Below are 16,818 nucleotides of genomic sequence, written 5' to 3'. Positions count from 1 at the left end.
ACTTAATGGTTAGTGGGAGATGAGGACAGTTGGATTATGTATGTAGTTGTCTTGCATTTATTTTATAATTGGCTTATGTTTTATGGGTCTTAAGTTTATTTAATAAAGTGTATATCTTGAACTTATGAAAGCAGTCAAACAGAATGGAATTGCAGTAAACGCAAGTCTGTGATTTTGTTTTTCTTTTCAGTGCCCTTATCAAGCAAGTAAACAAATCTATAGATGGAACAGCTGATGATGAAGATGAGGGTGTTCCTACTGACCAGGCAATCAGAGCAGGTCTTGAATTGCTTAAGGCAAGTGTACTCTTGATCGTCAATGAGTATTTGGAAGAGTACTGGTTTAGTTTTGATTCTGTTTGCTCTGATATATAAGTTTATAACCTCTGAATATAAGGTTATTTTAGAAATGATTTAGAAGCTTTTCTAGAAGTCAAAAGTTATATTTGTGATATCAACTGCTGATTTTTTGGATTACTAGAGCGTGAATTCAGTGGTTTGTGAATATCATTTATAGTACTTCTAGAACTATACTTGTATATGAGTATAATACTGTCCTTCTGAGTTCCAAATACATTGGGATCTTACCTATTTTTACTATTTGTAATCTTTCTCGAGGCTCAGTTAACATAGCAAACCCGGTCGAACATGAACCTCCCTGATGCAATGTGAGGCCATTCCCTCTAGTCTTATTGCTAGTTGTGCAGGAGAAGAGGCGGACCCCCACCTCACCACAACCTCTTTTCAGATAGTTGTAGAGAGTGATAAGGTCTCCCCTGAGCCTCCTCTTCTCCAGACTTAAACAATTCCCTTTCCCTCAGTTGCCCCCCATCAGACTTGTGCTCCAAACCCCTCACAGCTTTGTTGCCCTCCTCTGGACATGCTCCGGGGCCTCAATGTCTTTCTCGTAGTGAGGGGCCCAAAACTATAAGCAGTACTTTAGGTGCAGCCTCATCAGAGCTGAGTACAGGAGGAGGATCACCTCCCTGTTCCTGTTGGCAACACTATTTCTGATACAAGCCAGGATGCCGTTGGTCTTCTTGGCTACCTGGGCACACTGCTGGCTCATGATTAACTGAGCATCAACCAATACTCTCAGGTCCCGTTATTCCATGCAGTCTTCCAGCCACTCTGCCTCAAGCCTGTAGCATTGCTTGGGGTTCTTGCAGTCAAAGTGTAAGACCTGGTACTTGGTCTTGTTGAACTTCATCCCACTGGCCTCAGCCCAGCAATCCAGCCTGTCCAGATCTCTCTGTAGGGCCTTGCTACCCACTGGCAGATTGACACTTCCTGCCATCTTGGTATCATCTACAAACTTACTGAGGGTGCTCTAAATTCCCTCGTCCAAAAACTATGTTTCTCTTAAGACCAGCTTCTGCTCTAACTCAGTACTTGGTAACATAGATGTAGCCCCTGAAAGGTATATGCTTGCAGCAACAGGAGAGGAAATAACTGAGTCTGTGAAATGCAGTAACACTGATAAGATCATGTATAAAGACAAAGAGATTTAAGAGATGTTTAAAGAAAAAAAATAGAAAAAAAGAAATGTCAAATGTCAAAACAGGCAGCGTATTAGAAATATTCCAAGATAGTAGCCAAAAAGTGATTCTTGAAGGAGCATTCTGTCTAAGTGGAGCTTTAAAAAAATATTAACGTGTTTGTTGTTTTTGTTTGTTTGTTTTGACAGGTACTTTCATTTACACATCCTATCTCATTTCATTCAGCTGAAACTTTTGAATCTCTTCTGGCTTGCTTGAAAATGGATGATGAAAAAGTGGCAGAAGCTGCATTACAAATTTTCAAAAATACAGGAAGCAAAATTGAAGAAGACTTCCCTCATATAAGATCGTAAGTTGTGTATGTTATTATGAGTAGTGTTTTTAATTACATGTGATTATAGACATTCTCATTCTAACTTCAAATGGTATGGTATTTTACTGCATTATTTTGGAAGAAGGTATTACTTCAGATAAAACAGGAAAGATTTAAATGACTTTAAAATGGAGTAACTTTTTGAAGTGTATAAGTAAAACAAATATATGCAAAGAAGTGTTAGCTAGTAATACTATAATTTCTGTAATTGCCCTTCAGAATCACTTACACTTTTTTCTAAATTAAGTATATAGCAATGTAAAAATGTTCTTTGCAATTTAATATCTACAGAGTGAGGATGTGTAGCCTAGAGCATTTAGTAGTTTGTGCTTCTATTAAAAAAAAAAAAGATCTGTCAGTTTTCTCAAATGAATACTTGTATTACCTTGTATGCAGAGATAAAAAGTTTGTTTTGCCACGTGAGATTTTATCAACAGAAACCACTGTGGTGGTCTCTTTCTTTGAGAAAATTGCCAAAACCAGGAGAATTTGCATTATTACCGAGGTGTTATGTTCTATATATATATATGGGTTTTTTGTTAGTTTGATGTTTTTTGAAGTTATCCATTTTTGAGGAGGTACGTGTCTCTTTCTTTCTTTTAAGTGCTTTGCTTCCAGTGTTGCATCATAAAGCTAAAAAAGGACCTCCTCGTCAAGCCAAGTATGCTATTCACTGCATCAATGCAATATTTTCCAGCAAAGAAACACAGTTTGCACAGATATTTGAGGTAAAAATGAAAATATTTGTTTCTTTTTATTAATCTTTTATGGTACATGTGTGAATTAAGAGATGCAGTGGCAATTCATATGGCAAATTAGTTATACCAAACTTAAACAAGATATTTTTCCCCTATTTTCTCTCTCCCTTTGATCTCATATAATTTGACATAAAAATGGTAGTAGAAGATGATTTTATTTTTTATTTAAGCATCTGATGATCCATCATGATACTGGAACAGGTTGCCTACAGAAAAGTTATGGATGGCCTTCTCCTAGAGCTGCTGAAGGCCAGGTTGAATGGGGCCTTGGGCAGCCTGATGTAGTGGGTGGTGTCCCTGCCCATGGCATGGAGGTTGAAACTAGTTCAGTCTTTAGAAGTTCCTTCTATGATCATATTTAGGGTTGTTTATTTTAATAGGCTATGGAGTAAAACTGAACCGTAAACTGTTCTTGGAAAGAGGACCTATACAGCACCCCTCAGTGCAGTTGGGATTGACCCAGAGTAGTCAAACGGTTACAGAAACTATGAAAAACTGAATTAGGGTGGAGATTACTTAAATAGATGTCATAGTTAAAACTGCGAATGTTCTTTCTAATTAATGCCAATCAATCTTACCTTGAAGAGTGAATCAAACCACTACTGAAATTACCATCTTGAAATGTATTATGCTCACCTCTTCAATAGGAGATGACTTTTTAAATTCATTGATACTCAATCAGTTCTGGTTGGGCTACCGTTTCTTACGCCACCCATTTTGTCTTTTTCTTGATTTTTTTCTTCCAATTTATAGGAGATCTGTTGGTGAACGTAACTTTAAATAACAAATATTTATTTTAAAAAATTGTATTTCTGCAATAGGAATGTCTCTTCCCCCACCCTGATCTAAATAAGACACAGATTATATAAGTAATACTTGAATTTTGTTGTCTTCATTCTAGCCACTGCATAAAAGTCTGGATCCAAGCAATTTTGAGCATCTCATTACGCCATTGGTTACTATTGGCCATATAGCCATGCTAGCACCCGATCAGTTTGCCGCCCCTTTGAAATCTTTGGTTGCCACTTTTATTGTTAAAGACTTGCTAATGAATGATAGGGTAAGTATTTTTAAAATTTTGTTCTGAGATTCTCCTCCTGTTGTAGGATGCTCATCAAATAGATGTGATCTTTTGATCCTGCTTTTTGTAGATGGTTACCCTTGGATTTCCACATTCACTGTGTGACCCAGTTGAATATCCACAGTATAGGAAAGGAAGGAGTACTAATTTGGTAGCCCTTAAAAAAAAAAAAAAGTGTATAGGATAGCATTTGAGATTACACGTCTGGCCTCTTTTTAAAAGTAGGAATATTGATATTTACTTCAGTCACTCTTATCTTAACTGAGCAAGTTGTATTTTTTATTTTTAGGGAAGCGTGTGTATTGGCTTTAGGCAGCAAGCTTTCTCAAAGGAGCCGCAGAGATGAAGTGCTATGTACTGACCTCAACCCCTTTCTCTGTCTCCCTACGCTGTTCAGTTGGGGTGGAGGCAAGAGGATAGAATATTTAAGATTGAAGTTGAACCTGGAAAGAAGCAGGATTGTGGGAGGAGGGTGGTTTTGGTTTGCTTTTATTTCTCATTGCCCGACTTTGATTTTTAGTTGGCAGTAAATTAAATTAATCTTCCCAAAGCCGAGTCTCTTTTGCCCATTATGATAATTGATGAGTGATCTCCCTATCCTATCTCAATGCACAAATTGTTCTATCAGGTTTTCTCCCCCATCCTGCTGAGGAGGAGAAATAAGAGAACCAAGAGAGCAGCTGGGTGGGCACCTGGCGGCCAGCCGAGGTTAAACCACTATAGTATGATGCATTTGAAATTAAGATGAACTGAGACTCTTATGTTAATCTGCATGAGACTTCAGTATTAACAGTAATCACAAAGTGAACAAATAACTTGTGTGTTGTCAGCCATGTTTAGGGAGAAATTTACCGTCTAAAATTATGCGTGTGGGATTCCAGTCTACTGGATATGAAAAATAGAAATTATTTTCAAAGCAGTATCGATTACATTCTTAAGTAGTAACATTCAGGTAGTAGGAAGACAACAAAAGCCATTTTACACAAGTGATAAATTTGCTGGTATTTGAATAGCAACACAAGAACATTATCCCACTTCTGTAGTGGTTATTTCTATAAAATACGTAAGGTGTAAAGCTAACCAGTTAGTGCTGCTGTATTGTTTTCAGAAGCAAACAGGAAAGAGGAGATTACAGCAGGTTTCACTGAAGAGTAACAGTAGTGTAATAAAATCTAAAATTTGGTTTAGCTTCCAGGAAAAAAGACAACAAAACTTTGGGTCCCAGATGAAGAAGTGTCTCCTGAAACACTTGTCAAAGTAAGTAGAGTTTTCTATAATTGCGTGTTATAGATAATAAAATTAAATGTCTGGATTCCTGCAGCCATCAACTCTGCTTACTTGTCACTTTTGATAAAGCAAAAAGGAGTAGCTATGTCTAAATTAATGGCTTTGTAAGAAAAAACATTTTTGGATTGATAGAAGAAAATAATTTGGTTTGGGAAGCATCTACTTCTTTTATAAAATGAATACACTTCATATGCACTTAATTGACTTTTTACTGTCATTTATTATATCCTTATGTAAGCATTGCCCATGAAATCTATTTCAGATGTTATCACAAATGAAGTTAGTTTGCTTTTTTTTCCTGTTTAGCAGGAATTAAATATCAGAAAGACATTTCCCCCCCCTTTTTTTTTTTGGAATTTTTAGGACATTTCAAGAGACTCCTAGTGGTGTTTTGGAATATGGAAAAAGTTGTTCTTGAACTTGTCGTTTTTCTCAAATGAGTACATGAGTTACATTGCATGTGGAGAAGAGTAATATGTATTAAAGAAAATATTCTTTTTAACTTGTGTTTAAAAATATAATCTGAAGCATGTTCTTTCTCTGATATAAATTAATTATTGCCATTTCTGTTCTTGGTAGTAGTTCATTTTTCACTAAAACAGGCTTACACTGTAGAAAGTACATCTTATGCCTTTGTTTTTAAATGCCCTTCCTTCAGATCAGGGAGAGATTATAGTTTAACATTTTCTTTTGTAATTAGAAAGATGCATGTACTTTGTACCATGCTGTTTTCAGGTTAATTAGAGAGGTGATTTAATTTCCAGTGCCTTTTGAATGAAGTTGCTCTGGTGGTTTTAAGAAACTCTCTGCTTTCTCTGTTGAAGTCGTTAAACTCTTTGCACCTTAATGCTTCTGGGTCTGCTAGTTTAGTAAGTTCTTTGGTTTCCAACTGGAAATGTTCAGTTACGTTTGGAGCTGATTTGTTAGCATTCTACTCATTCAATTACAGCAAAGGTACTTTTCTTATGCATGCAATGCCGTAGTTCCATAGTGCACTCCAAAACCTGCTATTTTAAAATAGACGTGATTTCACTTCAGTGATTATGCGTACAAATTACAGTAGTCAACATTGCTTGATATATACATTTTTGAAGAGATTTGTGAAGCTTTCAAATGTGCTTTTTGTTGATAAAACTTTTCATACAGCTTGACTACTTGGAAGTGAAATTGGCTTGTAGAAAATCTTAGGGCAACTTGGAGTTGAAGCCAAGCTTAAAAGCTGTGAGAAGCATTTATTGGCAAGTGAAAACAGGTTATTGTGAACATTGATCTGCAAATTTAATTAACGTTTATTACCACAGCAAAACCTGTATTTAATGAAGAGTGCAGGTCACGCCATTGGTTTATAAATGAATCTCTGACTGTATTTTACTTTGGTTTTAAAAGCCTTTCTCCCCTTTTGTAATGTAATTGTGTAATACATCTAATGACTATCTTAGTGCTAGCAAGATTAATTGTGAATATTTCAATGTTCCATGCAGCTAGATGGAGACTTACGTAGTAGCAGTAGTATTTCTTGTTTCTTTCTGTATATCTTACAGTATTGGGTTTCTAATCCTATTTCTCCTAAGCCTATTTCTAGCTGAGTTTTATGTAGGCAGAGCTCCATTTTTTGTTACTGTGCAAACCTTGAAGTTCTGTGATATTTCTGTGATATTTGTGGCTCCAGAAACTGGAGTAGAAGAAATTTGAGCAACCTGTTGTTGTTGTACCATTGATATAGTAGGGAGACAGTGTTTCTAGGATTGTTTTCTAGGATTGCTACATGGGATGGGAGCCTATTATATTTTTATAGTAGAGATATGATGGTAACCTAGATCAGCGAAAAAGGCTATGCTTTACTGTTGATTTTTTTGGTTAATGCTTATTTGCTGCTGCTTGTTTATGTAAAACTAGTTATTAATTTCAGTTCCCTTATATGATAAACCAGTGATATATCATCTCTGGGGAAAAAAGTAATCACATCCTGTTGTTTCTGATTGCACTTAAAATACACCTAATTCACGTTGTGCTGTCTTATCTAGTACTAGGGAGTAATTTGTTACCTTTGATGTGGTTCTTACCCATGTGGTGTTTTGACTTCTCTGATGCTTTCATGCTACATATAATCTAAGCCTTAACTTTTGATATCAGAGGAGAATTCTAGGCTCACGGAACATAAAGTGAAACAAGAGATTCAGAGTAAATATAATGAAAGAACTGTTCAGAGTTGGGCAGGCTGCCAAGAGGCTGTGCAATCTCCATTCTTGGAGGATTTCAACGCCAAACTGAATAAAACTAACGTCATAGCTGATCTTCCTTTAAGTAGAAGATTGGGCTGGGGACAATCTGAAATTCCTTCCAACCTGAACTATTTTTTGATAGTTATCCTATTTGGTTGCAAAAATAAAATTCAGAACATGAAGGTGGTCCAAACTCATGTTTAAGTATTCAGGTACCTTGATGCAGTGAGTGAGGATTTTCATGTCCCATACTAATTTTATTGGAATATTTAATTCTGAAGCATTGGTGTAATGTCATCAAAACATCGTTAACACCAGCAGAGAAATAAGGAAGGAAGAGGAGACAAAGGAAAATTTTGAAGGACCTGGGATTAGGGCTTGCTACATGGTAGCATGACTAGAGTAGTTTAAAAACTTGGGGGAGGGAGCTGTGGAGAGGAAGAGAGAAGCAAAGGTTAAAATAAAAATCGGTCAGGAGCTGACCAGAGATGTAGGGGCACAAGACAACATGTGGCTGTTCCCTGACTAAATTTGTATGGACAGTAGTCTGGTGTTAAAGCATTTGTGCAGTTCTAGGAGTGAAGATTCATATACAGCACTTACTTGAAGACCAAATAGAATGTAATGTTTCTGTCTTCTCAACAAATGGGAGGCAGTAATGATATAGGTACTGGTTGTGACATGAAACAATTGAATAGATAGCAGCAGCAGCTGTTTTTGCAGTCTATTGTTATTGTTGACGTCATCATCTTCTAGTGGATATCTATAAGCTGCTTCAGTGGAAGACCAGTTGAGGGGTAGAGCAAGACTGAATTTCATTTCTGTTCTACAAGCTTGATTTGTGGTCTTACTTCTACTCACCAGCCTGCCTCCTGCTGGTGTTTCCAATGTACTTAATTCTATTGGTGGAATAGATGGGCTGTGGTGCTAAAAATAAACTTGTAAAGACAACAGTGACAGAATTTAAAGATCTGAAGGGACCATTGTGTTCAGTTTTACATGAAGGAAGTCAACTATATTATGAACTTCATTCAGTAATATTTTGAATATTAAGTTGATAGAACCCCTTTTCCCTGAAAGACAAAATTCTAAGTTACTGTGTACAATCGCATTTATATTAAAAGGAGAGTAATTGGATTTAGCATGTAGTAGGTTCCTGCCGATCCTTGCTTCATATTTAGTTCTTTTATATTCATATTTAGATTTTTCTGGAGCTCATGAATTCTGTGTTTTGGATTTCTTCCCCCCCCCCCAAGGATGTCTACTTGTTTTAGATGAACATTTTCATTTTGCTGTAAGAAGATATTCCTCTTTCTGTTTTCGTTGCTGTCTCTGTTCTCATGCAGAAGGAAAATTAAATACAGAGGGATTCAGATAATAAAACAAATTCAATCTCTGAATTCATGCTTTACTTCCACTAAAGAAATCTAAAATTATTCAGTGTTTCATGATAGCTGCTAGATTCTGCATACTCTCGGAAGCTTGCCTCAAAAGACTTGATGTTTCCATTGGCAAAGGACAAGTTATCTTAACTAACAGGCTTTGAGGCTTTTCTTTAAATAGCTATGAAAAAAATATTCTTTTCTGGGGGCAGTTATCTTAATACAGGTTAATACTGTACTGGTTGAAATGTCTATGAAGTGGTTTTTAATTTACATTTCTTAAATAGTTTTATATTCAAATACTACATATGTAAGGACTTTGTAGGGATTATTTAAGCATAGGAATTCTATGAGGATAGAAATATGTTTCACATTTAGATCCAGTAGCATTTTCTTAAGTATAGATTGTTTTGCCGTGCACATGATGTTTAGTAGATAAGGTACTTAATAGATAAGGTAAATTAAGACAATGTTTTCACAGGACAGAATGTGATTTCATAGTGAAAGAAACTGCTCAAACTTTAACTAAATGTTGTATTACTTCAATTTGCTGTAATAAATGCCTAAGATTTTCAGTGAAAAGTTGCTTTTTTTTAATCTTTATTTTTATCTGTCTTGACAAACTTATGTTCTTTTAGTAGTAAAAAGCACTTGAGAAAACGCGAGTTAAACTGATAGATTTATTTTAAATTGTTATGATTTCATAATATGTTTATAAGATATATAATAGTGGGCACATTATATTTATAAATATATTAAATACAAGCAAAATATTTTATAATTATTTTTAAAATGAGACATATGATGTGATTTGACATTTGCATATTAAAATCTTTCAGATCCAGGCCATCAAGATGATGGTTCGATGGTTGCTAGGAATGAAGAACAACCACAGTAAATCAGGAACTTCTACTCTAAGGTTGCTAACAACAATATTACACAGTGATGGAGATTTGACAGAGCAGGGGAAAATTAGGTATGTAACAAATGGTAACGTTTTGATGTCCCTGATGATGCAGTAGGTAGAGTACATGAATTTTAGTCGAAGTAGTGCTTAAACTGTTCTGTTACTGTATAAGAATCTTTATATGATTCGTTTTTTAAGAACTCAATGGTAAGCTTGGCTGAATTCCTACAGAAGTTTGCTGAGTCTTTGTTTTAACTCTCTAGGTACAGCTGTATTTTAATGTTTTTTTTCTGTTTTATCTTCTTCTGTAAAAGGGCCATTACTCAGACTGCAAGAATAAACTGAGTAACTTCCTCTATACCGCTGATAATGGGTTTTAAATTGTCTGTGTAGCTTACTGTTGCTGAGGTACCAGTTGTTGTGTATGCTCAAAATCCATAGGCAGCCTTTCTCATAAAACATATTTACCAGCATATTGCCAGTGTATTGTTTCCAGCATGTTGCCAGAAACCAGGTGGGAATAGCTAGTGCATAAAGCACTTCTGTTTGAAGGCAGACTTTATTCCCTGGAGGCCGCTAAAGGTGAAACAAAGTTGGAAATGTGTAAAGAAGATTAATTCTTCTAAATATTTTAAATATTTTCTCTTTTAGATGGCTTTTAGACAACTAATTTGTTTTGCTGGGTATTTTCTTGATCCTCTGCTGTAGAAGAAGTGACAAGTTTTCAGGCATTATTCTTTTCCAAATATTGAAAACTTGTGTCTACAGAAGCCCTTAAATGTATGCATGGATTGTGCCAGTAAGAGTAAAAAGATTTTAATTTTGGGACAGAATTAAATGTTATACAGCCATCATGCAAATTTAGGCCTATGTTGCGTGTGTAAAACTGAAAACCTGAGAGTTTTCTGGTATGTTATCTTTGTAGTAATGTGCAGGCTTTCTTAAAATTCCTCTTAAGTAGTTGTTTTATCATTTTAAATTCTGTAATATGACCGTTTGTGGCAGTTACAAGGGAACTAAGTAACACCATTAGCTTTTCAGCATAACTGCATGGAGCTCGTTGGCTTATCCAGTCCAGTAGCTTTGTGAAAAGGGGTCCAAGAAAACTAGTTATTACAGAGTGGTCCATTCTGACAAACAGAAAATCAGGCAAAAATGGCAGGAGACCTTTGTGAATGAACAGAGAACTCCTGACAAAACTCAGACTTAAAGGAGGTATGCAGAAGGTGGAAGAAGGGAGGGGTAACCTAGAAGGGATACAGAGTTGCTGTCTGAGCACGTGGAGACAAAATTAGGACAATCAAAGCCCAACTGGAATTAAATCTGATGAGGGATGTCAAAGACAACAAGGAGGGCTTGTACATAGGTGACAAAAGGAAGACTAGGGAAGGTGTGCACCCACTGCTGAATGGGGCAGGAGCCTTGGTGACACAGGATGTGAAAAGGCTGCGGTATCAAATGTCTTCTTCATCTTAGCCTTTACTAGCAAGGCCAGCCTCAGGAATCTCAGGCTCTGGAGAGCAGGGGAATGTCTGGAGAAAACTAAAGCCAATTCTTGGTGGAAAAGAATTAGTCAGGGAATACTTACGTCATCTAGAAAAACATAAGTCCATGACCCCTTACTGGAGGACCCTAAAAAGTTGACTGCAGGCCAGGCAGACTCACCTTCATCCTTGGAGAGTGATGGGGCAACTAATTCTAGAAACCATTTCTAGGTACATGAAAGTCATCAAAAGTAGTTAGCATGGATTCAACAATGGATAGTCATGCTTGACCAACTTGATAATCTTCTTTGATAAAATGACAGTTTTGGTAGACAAGAGGAGAACAGTGGATATAATCTGCCTTGACTTCAGGAAGGCTTTAAATTCTTGTCTCCATTAAGATCCTCATAAAGAAGATGATAAAGCATGGGCTGGATGAGTAGATAATGAGATGGACTTAAAACTGTCTGAAGGGTCAAGCCCAAAGCATAGTGATCAGTGGCACAAAGTCTTAGCTGAAGGCCAATGACTTGGTGTACCCAGTCAGTGTACCCAAAAGGTCTGCCTCTTTAACACCTTCGTTAATGCTCTGGATCATGGGACAGAGTGTACCTTTGACAAGTTTGCTGGTGACACAAAACTGAGAGGAGTGGCTGATGTGCCAAAGAGACATGATGCCATCTAGAAGAATGGAAGCAGGGCTGGATAAATGGTCTGACAGGAACCTCACAAAGTTCAACAATGGGAATTGCAAAGTCCTGCACTTGGGAAGAAATAATCCCATGCACCAGTACGTGTGAAAGCTGCCTAGCTGGAAAGCAGAAAGTGACCTGGGAGTCATGTCCAGTTGAACATGAGCCAGCTGTGTGCCTTGGTGGCAAGAAAGGCAGTCAGCATCCTGGGCTGGAGTGTTGCCAGCAAACTGACAGATAATTTTTCTCTACATCAGCACTGCTGAGGCCCCACCTGGAGTACTGTTTTCAGTGATAGCTAGTGCCAGGACTAGAGACAATGGGCATGAACTGCAACACAGGAGGTTCTGTTCATTCACAAGGATCTATTTTTTCCACTTGTGCAGGTTGGTCAAAGAGGCGGTGGAGTCTCCCTCACTGTAGATACTCAAAAGCTGTCTAGATATGTTCTGGGCAACCCACTGGGTGCCCCTGCTTGAGCAGGAATGGTCAGCTAGCTGACCTATAGAGGTTCCCTCCAACCTCAGCTGTTCTGTGGTACCCAGTACAGCACTTTGGAAAGTTCTAAGGTGCAAGGAGCACAGTTCTGCATTGAGTCTACTTCTGTGACCTGTATCACCTACACTAAAAAGTACCCTCATAAACTTAGGCAGAGGAGATGACGCTTCAGACACAGTAGTTCTACATAGAGCTTCCTAATATCTGGCTGATACTTCCAGACCTTTATTCCTCACCCCTGGAAAATACAATGGCAGTGTATATTGGGTCCCTGCTGTGGAAATCTGATACTTCTTCCACATTGCTGTAGGCTTTGAAAAGGGTAAAATTGTTTATTCAGTGCAGAATCTTGCCTTCTAAACTGTACTAAATCTGCTTTCTGTGTAGAGTCAATTTTTGTATTTGTGGCTTGCATTTGTCTTTTAAATAATAATGTGTAATTTGCTAAAGATAATTGAATTACATGAAAGTGGCTGAGTTCAGGACACATTTGACCTCTTGTAGACTGAAAGTCATGTTGCAATCATTTTTATTGCCATTCGCTTTGGTGTTATGAAGTGTTCTAATCTTATTGTTCCACATCATTAGAAGGTTGTACTAAAGATTCTGGAACAAGTATTTCTTAATCAACCATAAAAATGACTCCATTCTCATCCCTTTTTAAATCTACACAGCTATACTTTTTCAGTGACCATGTAAAGGTATGGGATTTATTAAATTTCAAAGCACGATTCAGCCTAGAGTATGGTGTGAAGACAAGGGCTCACTTGGAAAAGAAACAAACAAATCCTGACTCTTCGTCTTTCTCACTTTGGCATAGAGGGATTGTTGACTTTGTTGGATTGCTTTTAATTACTTTGAAATGTTAGCATAGGTAAATTAAATTCAGTAGTGTCAGGAATAGTTTGTTTAATATTGAATTTTGTCAATAAATGCTGTCTCAGTGGTGCTTTCCAAGTATTTATTTTTGATTATTTATTAATTACAAACACTTCTACAAATTCAAAATTCAATATGGTACTGATTTTCAACTTCTGATTAGTAAAAACAGCCAAGCTGGATATCACATGCCTTATTTGTAGTAGAATTTTAATCTATACAGGGCATAACATAAGAGTATCAGAGGATACTAGCTATTGCTGTAAGTATTGATACCACATATGAATCTGCATCGAGACTTTTGGAAAGGCAATCTGTATTTTCCTTACGCTGATGCTTACCAAGAAGAAAAAAAACCAAACAAACATTAATCTTTGGCTTTTAGAACTTCATGGTTCTACCTTATATAATAATAACCTGCTACACCATCTGACACACCAGGTTGTCAGAGGCTGTTTTTAGAAGCAACATTTTATTCTGTGGGAAATGGAAGATGCTTACAAAATTGGACACTGGCATTTATACCCTGTGGAGGAAAAGGAAAATCTTAACTACCAGTTTGGGAAGTGAGAGGTGATTATACACTAAATGTGTTTTGAAGACACGTTTATTTGGGTTAACTTTGTGCATCCCAACACAGTATTTTGCACTTGATAATGTCTTTCCACATGGTTGCGTTTCTGTTCTGATTCCAAATATCTGATCTTCAGCAACACTAATAGCACTGCAGAAAACAAATGTCCAGGTCCCCTTTTAGCTCTTAGGGAGTTTCTGATACGGCAAGGGCACCTGTAGTGTTAATTTTCAAAATGTCTAGAAGTAATTGAAAACTAATTTTTAATTTCAGCCTTAATTGAGTATGTTGGGTTAATACAGATCAGAAAATGTTTGGTTAAGACAGTTTGATAAAAGATAAATCCTTTATTAAGGGTTTCTTTTTAGTATAATCCTCTTGGGAAATAGGACAGATCTAATCTTCATCTTTAATCATAAAAATGCATAACTGACACTGTCCTCTTTCTCCTTCCTGCAGCATGCTCGCATTCTTATAGGTATTTCTGGGATACAAGAACATGTTACATATACTCCACAAAGTTTTAGCCAAGTTGTATGTGAAATATTTTTTGATTCAATTTTCAGAATTAAATGCTATCACTGCCAAAGCTAAGGAAGACTAAAAGTTCTAAATTTCATCCTTTCTATGGCTCATTCATTCTGTACCAGTAAGTTATTGCTCAGTTGTCACTGGTGAGCAAAAATCGAATTTTTATTGAATTCACTTCTCACAGTAGATGCAATTTAAAATGAAATCTAACATTTGAGGACTAGACATTACCATGTTAATCTTCCTGTCCTATTTGAAGTCTATTTGAAGTTTTGTCCTGTCATCTGGTCGCTCATGATATATTTGATTTTTCCATAAAATACTGAAGTGTGTATAAGATCTGATTAGATAATGTGAAAGTTTAAGCTCTTTAGGTATATTTTTTTCCTGTGGATTCTGTTTAACTGTGGCTTTCAATCTTATTCTTTAAAGGCTATGTACAGTTTTCATGGTAATAATACACTTAGGAGTACAGTGCTTGCTGTTACTAAGAATAAAGGGCAAATGGTTAAGAAATTAAATGATATTAGTCCTGCTTGAATGAGTGATTATTTTTAATTTGGAATACAAGTTGATTCTTGCTCCAAAATATCAAAGGAAAAGTCTGCACTTACTACTACTGGATATAATTCTTTAGCGGGGATTTTAAGTGAGACATAAAACTTTTTATTTTACTGCTTGATCCAAAGAAAGGCAGTTGTAATGTAGTTTTTCTGAGATAAAATTTCTAAGAGTAAAAGCCAAACTAAGTTTATTAATGGACTTGTTAAGTGGGTATCAATTTGCAAAGATTACGTGAAGATGCTTTTGATATTCTGAGGACCTTTGTAAACGTAGTTACAGTCTGTAGAAAAAATATCTTCATCTTTCAATATGAAAAACAGCCAATACTTGGAGTATTTTGCTAGGTAGGAGTACAGTTTGCATGTGCAAGTCAAGTAATTGTACTTTCAACATGTTAAAAATATTTTTGGTTGTTACATCCTTTTTGCTATTGTCTTAAAAATACAATTCACTTGGTCACCTATGAAGTATCTAATTAAAATAAATTTGTGTGGAGGGGCAGCGTGGATTTTGAGCTGTGTATCATTACAAGAAAATTTGGCAACTTTGGGGATTGGAAACGGGCTGTGTCTTTGGCAGGAGCCCCCTGCTGAAGGAAAACGAGCATGCTGAACAGAAGTATGTTAGAGATCTAATGAGGTCTCTGAAAGACAGCCTGGACTGTGCTGGTCCAGCACACAACTAAAACAGATTTACATCTGTGTTGAAATTTTAGGAAGTTCCAAGAAATATTTTCATTGCAAAGCTGGGACAAGGGAATAGGTATGTGGTGACAGACTTTAAAATCTGGAGAAGTGGAAACAACTTCTGATGATCAGTTACTTGTGCTGTTGTGTAGGAACTGGGGCTGGGTGGAGGCCAAGTCCATGGAAACTTTTCCTTCTTTTTAAAATATCTGTCTTTCAGCAATGCTAATTCACTGAAATTTAATTAAGTCAAATAATTCTGCATTCTTTTATTAATACATAACCTATGTGCTTGTTTTTCAGTAAACCTGATATGTCTCGATTGAGGTTGGCTGCAGGTAGTGCTATTGTGAAGCTGGCACAAGAGCCTTGTTACCATGAAATCATCACCTTAGAACAGTACCAGCTGTGTGCACTAGCCATAAACGTAAGGAAGTTGGGTGTGATGTGTGGGATATTGGCAAATATGTATGTGTGTATGTTGTTTATTGCATATACTTCTGCTAATCTGTTTTTATGCAAAACCATCAGCTTTGACATGAATTTCATAATCCTGAAAACTGATTTTGAATGAGAATTAGCTATGTTGGACTGCAGTGACAACATAGATCTTTGTTTCTTGATACTTGAGTAGAATGCATTTGGAACATGGAGATCTGTAAAGGTCATTGGTATCTTTTAAATTGCAGAAGAGTTAGGAGAATGAGATATAGGGAGTTGTCATCCTGAATTTCTGCCTTCGAGACTGAAGTAGCAGAAGGGAAATAACTTTCAAATTATAAGTGAAGATTTCCAATTCCTCTCCATTCCTGTTCTTAATGCTTTGTAAATTTTACAGTACTTGATTGATCTTCACATTTGTTTACCAAAACTTAGAGTGTAAGCTCTTTCAGGACAGGAATTCTACATTTACTGAGGCACCTAATGGATTATGAATACTTATTAATAACTTTTCTAGACCTTTGTGAGGTTTTCTGCAATTTTCATCTTCCTTTCAGGCTGAGTTCAGATTCTCAGGTACAGAGTGACTTCTACACTACTATATCACACTATCTGTATGGGAGATAATACAATCTGTATATGTGTTTTTCAAATATTTGCAGATATATATGCACACATATGATTATGCTAAGTACTAAAATTAATTTACTGTTGGAAGATACATAAGGTGTTAGAACAACATCTAGTCCTTTTTGTCACTATCAAGTCTAGCCACAGATTAAGGCACTCGGATGACATCGAGGCCAACTCTGGTATTCTTTAACTTACAGCAAATTTTCTTTAAGTGGGCAGATCAGGAAGCAGATAAAACAAAAGGGAAAGCTTAATTTTTAAGGTTTATTATGGTTGCACGTTTTACTATATTTCTGTGCTTGGTATTTAATGGATCTTTTTTTCCTGA

The 16,818-nt window shown here is 36.4% G+C and overlaps 1 protein-coding gene across 4 annotated transcripts in view; it reads left to right on the top strand.

The window, feature by feature from the left end:
* The window catches only part of PDS5B (PDS5 cohesin associated factor B), a 105,510-nt gene that overhangs the window by 66,297 nt on the left and 22,395 nt on the right, over window positions 1-16,818 (top strand). For all 4 annotated transcript variants that reach the window (XM_021378147.1, XM_021378157.1, XM_021378166.1 and 1 more), the window contains exons 18-24: window positions 191-296; window positions 1,687-1,847; window positions 2,476-2,599; window positions 3,531-3,689; window positions 4,899-4,967; window positions 9,441-9,577; window positions 15,720-15,843. In XM_021378147.1, the coding sequence (XP_021233822.1) occupies window positions 191-296; window positions 1,687-1,847; window positions 2,476-2,599; window positions 3,531-3,689; window positions 4,899-4,967; window positions 9,441-9,577; window positions 15,720-15,843 (880 nt within the window). The remainder of the gene's footprint in view (window positions 1-190; window positions 297-1,686; window positions 1,848-2,475; window positions 2,600-3,530; window positions 3,690-4,898; window positions 4,968-9,440; window positions 9,578-15,719; window positions 15,844-16,818) is intronic.

This window comes from Numida meleagris, chromosome 1, assembly GCF_002078875.1.
Source record: "Numida meleagris isolate 19003 breed g44 Domestic line chromosome 1, NumMel1.0, whole genome shotgun sequence".
Taxonomy (NCBI): Eukaryota; Metazoa; Chordata; class Aves; order Galliformes; family Numididae; genus Numida; species Numida meleagris.
Note: the sequence above shows the minus strand (reverse complement) of the source record. Positions and strands in the feature narration are given on the sequence as shown.